The 7748-nt window shown below is 32.6% G+C and overlaps 1 protein-coding gene across 1 annotated transcript in view; it reads right to left on the minus strand.

The window, feature by feature from the left end:
- The window catches only part of IFT74 (intraflagellar transport 74), a 38626-nt gene that overhangs the window by 15005 nt on the left and 15873 nt on the right, over nt 1-7748 (minus strand). Inside the window, exons 9-14 of the mRNA XM_079330905.1 lie at nt 7609-7747; nt 6497-6559; nt 5699-5842; nt 4256-4296; nt 2969-3048; nt 162-215 (exon numbers count right to left, since the gene is read on the minus strand). Of these exons, the coding sequence (XP_079187031.1) occupies nt 162-215; nt 2969-3048; nt 4256-4296; nt 5699-5842; nt 6497-6559; nt 7609-7747 (521 nt within the window). The remainder of the gene's footprint in view (nt 1-161; nt 216-2968; nt 3049-4255; nt 4297-5698; nt 5843-6496; nt 6560-7608; nt 7748) is intronic.

Below are 7748 nucleotides of genomic sequence, written 5' to 3' on the forward strand. Positions count from 1 at the left end.
GAAACAAGACTGACTGATCTATATGCAAAGATCACCACATCAATTATTCGATGCTATAAATTAACTATTGTAACAATAAAACAAAACCTGTAATTTAGTGAAATTAGGTCAAAATATATATGAATAAAAAATATTAGGCTAAATAGCATTAGACAACTTACTATCCATGCTTTCTTCCTTCTTCTTCAACTCCTTGTATTTCCAATTTTCCTCTCCTACAAGAGATATAACATTGATTTAACCTTATATTGTCTCAGGCCTGGATTCTTTACATCCCTAGGAACTACAGGATTCACCCTATTTCATGTAATGTAGTCATTCCAACTATGTCAGATACATTTTTATATTAAAAAGAAAATAGCTTTAAAAAATCAGCCTCAATGCAATTTTGACAACCTTTTGGTGTTATAGCTTCTGATAGGAGTGGGATAAATACTTGGCTTGGACAAAGGAAGTTCACAGTTTTTTTTCTGAAGTTATGTGAATTTCAGTAATAGTGAACAAACGCTGTTATGTATTTGGGCACCATGATTACGCAAAACTTTCTGCAGCCCTTAATATATGCTTAATAAATGAGCCACTTCAACTGCACTTTCACCTAATAGAATGGACTGTCATAAGGACACACATCTTGCAAGAAACTGATAATCTCAGGGAAATAAACAGGAGAACTATGCAAGCAATGGTCTCGGAAAATGAAATGCACAGAAAAAAAGCTTTACAGAATTAGTTTTGAAAGAACATTTCCATACACCTTCAATATAGTGGTACTAGAAGTAAAGAAAAACATACATCTTTACCCTATTTTTAATTTCAACTACTGATTATAAGTAACTTATAATTTATATGTTTTAGTAAAGTAGGATACCTGACATACTTGCCACAAGAAGATGATACAATAACTAGAATAATTTTAAGTTTCAAACATCTAAATTTTTTATTGAGTCTGTTTTATTTTCAACATAATTTTTAAATTTTAAAGGATACAAAATAAAATAATCAAACAGGTACAGATAAAACTGTGCAAGCAAATTTCTCTAGGACTTTTTATTTGTGCACCCCTATGCTTTCCTTTTTATCTAGTACATACAAACAATAAGAACACCTGAGGGGCCCTAAGGGCCTTTGATTCTGCTTCAGCTTCCTGGCAGCTATGGCTTTGCTCCTTGAACTCTCTCTTTCATTTTGCAAGGTAAGACTCCATTAGTTAATAACTTAGCCTGGCCTACTCTTAAAAATTCTAGTAATGGTGAGCCATGAAACAGTCACTTGTCATGCACTTATAGAAAAAACTATTTGAAGACCACAACTTTGAGATGTCCTTTCAGTAAGTTTTCTTTAAAATACGCCATTAATACACAAATATCTTAACCTCTCCTTCAATGTATGAAGGCTTAGGTCTGTTGCATTATGAGTTAATGCTAACTTTAACTAATCATTAAAGTTAACTGCTAGTATACAGACCATGTAATAAGTGGGTGAATTATTTAGTTATTTAGGTTTTTTTCAGGCAAAACCTAAAAATAGTTACTTCAATGTGGTCTGTTTAGTACTTTTCCTACTCAGAAACATTTCTAAATATTTATCCTAAAATATTAAAAAATTCTTAGTTAAAATTTCTATGTTCTTTTTTGTTTTTCTTTTTTTTTTTTTTTTTTTACGGGCTATTTCACCTGATATTTACATAGAAAATTTTAAAGGTATGTAATAATGTTTAAATACTGATGCAGAAGTAAAGTCATTGGAGAGGAAGAGTGCACAGGAATTTCAAGAATACACCAAGATGCTGATTTAGAGCACAAGTATGAATGGTCCTCTGTGATTCTCTCTCCATTCCCTAGAGAAGGCAGCATTGGGAGTTTACATTTATGTGTCTTAAAGCTATTCTTTATAAATATGTTTATTCCCTCTGTATTACACTAAGAGGTATAATTCCCTCTGCATTATACCACAAAGTAACTTGATTCTGAATATTCTGACTGGTACTGATATGCTGACAGAGAGCATGTGCTTTCTCCTACATATGCTTCAAACTCTCTTCTTCAATAGACTTGTTTTTCTAAAACAGTGAAAGACACAGTCCAGAAACAAATGATTGTGTGTGTACACTGAACTATAAAATGTGAAAAACAACTCGCTTCTTACCTTCTGTATTTCTCCAAAGTTAAAATTAAAAAAATAATTGCAAGCCAAACAAAAAGGAAAAATCAAAGAACAATAAAATTTGCAATTCTATTATCTGGAAACACAAAGCTAATAAAGCAGTCTTAATAAATTATTTAAAAAAAAATGAAATACATCTGTAGAAATATGAAATATTTTGCCATAGAAGAGATGATAAACAGATGCAAATAGACATATGAAATATTTTGTCATGCAAAAGATGGTAATGTCTGAAACATTTGTTTAGAGGCAGATTTTTAGGTATTTATTCACCTGTAAGAAACTTACAGCTGGATTTTGCACTGATTGCACAAGAACAATCACAAAGTAAGAAGGACATCAACTCCTTAATCCCACAGAAGTTAAGTAATTTACTATAAAGACTTTCAGAATGGAGGCATATATTTATGTAATTCCTATCTGAACAAGATCTCTTGTAACCAAAAGGTTTTCTATTGCATGAATCTTCATTTTGTGGAGAAACTTTTACAGCTATTAAGAGTCCATGCTCAAACTAAAATTACTTCCCCCAAAGCCATAGCTTCCAGTGCTAGGACAAATTCCAAACTAACCTAGCCTAAGCACTAGCATCAGGTGTTTAGCAACACCACTGAAGGTGGGTACTCCCCATTTATTATGACTGAAAAGAAAAAGGCTGTACCTGTAGGCACAGGACTTCTCATGGTGATGAGTACTGGATGTTTGCATAAGCCTAAAATTTTTAAGCAACTCATAAGTATAACAGTTTGTTATAGGGCAAACAGACATAGCTCTGCATAGTCTCCTACAACTCTAATCATATTACCTCGATTGTTCTCCAGATCCATATCAAGTCGTTGAATGACCTTTTTAAAATAATCTGTTTTTTCTTTTACTTCTGCCAACCTAACAATAGATAATAGATAATAAATAATGAAAGTCAAGTTTAAAACAGTGTTGCAAAATAGTTACTTTATTTTAGACAAAACTGCAGAGAGGTCAAAAATAAAAATAGAAAATAGAAATTTACCAAAACAAAAGAATATCAGGATGATTCTTGTTATTATAAAAGATATAAGTAAATCATCTGTCACTTTATTCTTCTGTTTATTAAATATAAGTTCTGTAAATCCTTTTCATTACAAAACATTATTTGTTGAATCATCAGTAATTCTTAACTTACTCAACTAGTCCCTCTGCTGGTTGTTATTCAGCTTTGGAGTGGTACAACATAATTGTTAAACTTCAAAAACTGTATTCCTTAAACTGTTTTCAGTAAAATCCAGTAAGAAATTTCCAAATAAAACACTCTGCTATATAATCAATCAAAGTGTGAAATGAAACTATACTTAACACATTTCTACATAAAATCTCAAATATAATTCTTTGTTACTGTTATATATTAAAAATTCTGCAAAGCAAGTTATAATACAACTAAAATACATTAAAATTTCACCAATAATTATAGTTGGAAATATTGCTTAAAAGAATTTAAACTTATTTCTCTGAGATTTTATGCATTATCTCCATTTTTTTGCTTTCAAGAAAGAGAAATCAAAAGGCTCCAAAGCAGAAGACATTGTACTATTTTACCTACCCCTCAATATTTTATATTTATTATAAAATTTACTTAACTTTCTGGCCAATCTTCGGAAATACCCAGTGCCTAAGAATCAAGAAGCAATGACCTTCTACTCTTAAAAATGGAAATTCTGTAACTCTTAGGTTTTAAGAAGACATAAACAAACTTAAAAATGTGACTGCAATGTCATGCAGGTTCAATTTCATAGCTGTCCCAGAGGAGTAGCTCTTAAAAATCAATATCTTCTTCAGCCTTAAACCAGTTTTAAGTTAGTGCTACTACCAATTCATATTCTCAAGGTGCATTCATAAGGGAGAGAAGTATCTTACTATGCAGATCTAAATGTTCTAACACAATAAAACTTGTTTATTCAAAACAGAAGAACATATTCTATTCTTTCTAGAAGGTTAAGACTAGTACAAGTTGTGCTGATGTTCTAAAAGTCTGTATAAATAGACTTGTGAAGGAACAGAACTATGTGTCTTTAGGTGTACATGCAATTTATAACAACAGTATAATGGGGTTACTCACTGTCTTTCCATGCTTGCAATTTTTTGACTATCGTCTTTTATCTATAAAAAAGTTCAACAACTTTAACATATGAAATTAAAAGCACAAATGAAAAAAGGAAAATTAAAAAAAAACCAACCTGAATTCAAAATACAGGCAATAGAAACTTAGCATTTGAAGCCACAAATTTGTTATATAGTCCAACAAGAAGTGGTATGATTTAAGCATTATGTCTTCCAAATATTTAAAAATCATGCTTTAAAATAATCAAACACACTTAACATTGGCAATTCAGATCAATAATCTATAAAGCATAAACAGCTAGCTCCAGTGTAGACTATTGTAAACTCATACAATTACTCCTGGACTAGTATAGCTGTTCAGGGACTCTCTGGAGTTAGGTTACAAGTGCTGTTCAACTGGATCAGTTTTTCCAACCAATATATCTCCTTAATAGGAGCAAGTAAACCAGCTGGAAACCTCACCATGCCAATTTTGTTTTCTTAAAATGACAGAATAGTATGGGTTAGAATGAACTTTAAGATCATCTCCAGCTCACCCTCCCCATACTCCCCAGTCCTGCCATGGGCAGGGATGCCATCCACTCAATCAGGTTGCTCAGCACCCCCATCAAATCCGGCCTTGAACACTTCCAAGGATGGGTGGTTTGTAAAGATTTCTTTTTTAATTTTTTTAAATTTCTTTTTTAAGAAAGGTGTGGGGCAGAGGAGAAGTGTTCTGAAAGTTTTATTCTAAATTTTATTATTTTTTCTTATAGTTCTAGTAATAAAAGTTTTCTTTGTACCATTTAAAGTTAAGCCTGTTATGCCTTCCTCCTAATTCCACCTCACAGCAGAAAGTAAGTAAATAATCCTAGTAAGTACACTGGCAATTTAGCTAATGCTAAAACCCTCAGCATCAATTAGTACATTAGCCAAGAAATTTGAGATTAACAAACCAAAACCACTACAGAAACCCACATGTTCCAGTGCCTCACCACCTTCACAGTAAAGAATTTCTTCCTAACATCTAATCTAAATTGCCTGTCTTTTCATTTAAAACAGTTTCCCCCACCCTAGCGTTTTCTGCCTGTGTAAAAAAGTCACTTGCCCTGTTTCTTATAAGCCCTCTTTAGGTATTGGACTTTGCTATAGGTCTCTCCAGAGATTTCTCTTCTTCAGGATGAAAAGCTCCAATTCTCTCATCCTGTCCTCATAGAAGAAGTGCTCCACCCCTGGGATTATCTTCACAGCCCTCCACTGAACCCACTACAACAGGTCTCCAGGTTTTGGCTGAACCTGAAATATCCCAACCTTCCAATTAACTAATTATTTTTAATGTCAGATTATTTGCGCTGCCTAGAGCATACATAAAGGCAAAGTTCATACTTTAGTGTTTTCAAGTATTATCACCCCTAATGATACTGACTTTGAGAATTTTTTACATAACATTTGCTATTCTTGCCTGCTTTAGTAATCTCTCTCTTTCCTCCTGTGGAGACTCCATGTTCTTATCCTCAGCAATCATTCGATCTCGACGTTCCTTGAGCTCATGGACCTCCTCATACAACTGCACAGCTCTCTGTTTCATCCCAGAGTGTGCTATTTCCTGTTGCGAAAAACAAACACCTACTAGCTATTTTCAGACGGGAAGAGAGCACTGTGGTAATCATGCTTTAGTTAAGTAACACTTACCTATACTATATACCTACATATATATATTACAAGTGAAGCTTATTTCTTACAAAAAGTACAGAGATAGTAAACAGCACTTTATAAAGTACTTTATAAAAAGTAAAATTTACAATCCATATTGCCAATATTACAATTCTGGAACAGAATATGCCAATCAGTTACTTCTTGATTTACAAGCTCTTCCCTGGGCCAATTTACTAGCAGATTTACTACTTCACAGTTTCTATAGGATTTCAAACTATATGCAACATTCAAAAAGGACTGAAAAATATCTAGCAGTATTTGAAAATTATACTTTCTGACTGTATGCTTCAGCTCATAAGTCCTTTTGTTCATAAAAGACGCAATATGAAAATGTTCTCCTCAAAAAAACATTTTTATCCAAAACTGATTAGAAATTATTATTGGAAACCAGAGAGGCAGATTTGCTTTCCCACACTAGAAGCATGATCCTACAGTATCTGAAAATTTACAGAAAAGATGTCATAGGTACTTTTTTCTACTGTATTATTCTTTACAAGAGCATTTAGGAAAGGTTAGTACAGACACCACTTGTTGTCATACGTACAGCTCTTAGACTCTCTTCCTTTACATTTAGTGCATCCAATTCCTGCTGTTGAACAACCAATTCCTAAAGAGGAAGCAAAATGCAAAATTCAGATATAAATTACTACCTGATTAACTACTTTTTTACTCTAAACCCTAGTATGTATCAAATACTGTAAATCCTCCCATTGCTGCTCTTAAAAATTTGAAAGGTAAGACTCTATCCAGCTCCTTCACATAACTCAGATGTAGTAAACACTTGCTTTCAGCATCCAACTTTTCCATTACTCTTATCATTATTATTTGCAGTAGGGCTACTACCAAAAAATTGTTTGCCCTTTTTCTACTACTTTTTTCTTAAAATCAGTACCGTGCGTGGAACTTATTATCTGTACTTCGGAAGTTCAGAGTCAAATTTTAAAATCTGAACCAGCCATGACAGTTTCTTCATAGTCCAGAAAGATACAGGTAAGCCTGACTACTGATTCAGCTCATTCTAAGACAGATGAAAAACACTGAACTCATCTCTCTACAGACTATACACAGAAACTTATAAGATTGTATGTCTTGAACGCGATCGTCTCAGAGCGCTAAAAATGTTACTCCTGTTATTAAAATTAGGATTAGTGAAATAACAAACATTTCATAAAGCCCAGCTCACTCTCTCTGATACATTCAGACATCCAGTATTAATAATAATAGAAAAAGCTAGTCAGATGCACTATTGTACACAAGAAGAAACTTTCTACTCAAGTGAACTACAAAAATTGCTGGGGTTATTTTTGATTTCTGCCTGCTTTTTACATATGATGAAACATCTAAGTATTGTGTGGCTTTTAAAAACTGCATGTCAAACCCTAAATTTACACAGAAAATAGTAAACATTATTTCTTCCTAAAGTATGAAATATAGGGAAGGCAAAGTATTTGGTCTGAGACAATTGCTCTATTTTCAGGTATTTGTAAAATTGATTAAAATACCAGCAAGCTTATTTTATCGTATTTATTTAAAATAAATTTTATCTAAATAAAATTTTGATACTTAAATCTTAAATTTAAGATTAAATTTTACTTAAATTTTATCTAAACCAAATGAAACCAGTTTAATAATTTAGGTAAGCATAAACAAGCCAACCTGGGAGAGCTTTTCATTAGCAGCTTTCATCTCCATATATTTAGCTTGATTTTCCTGCGACATATCTTTCAATATGTCATCTGCCAAAACCTTTTCACGCTCGATATCTTCTTCTATAGCTTGATTTAACTTTTCTTTGC

The sequence above is a fragment of the Erithacus rubecula genome (assembly GCF_903797595.1).
Source record: "Erithacus rubecula genome assembly, contig: SUPER_Z_unloc_1, whole genome shotgun sequence".
In the NCBI taxonomy this organism is placed as follows: Eukaryota; Metazoa; Chordata; class Aves; order Passeriformes; family Muscicapidae; genus Erithacus; species Erithacus rubecula.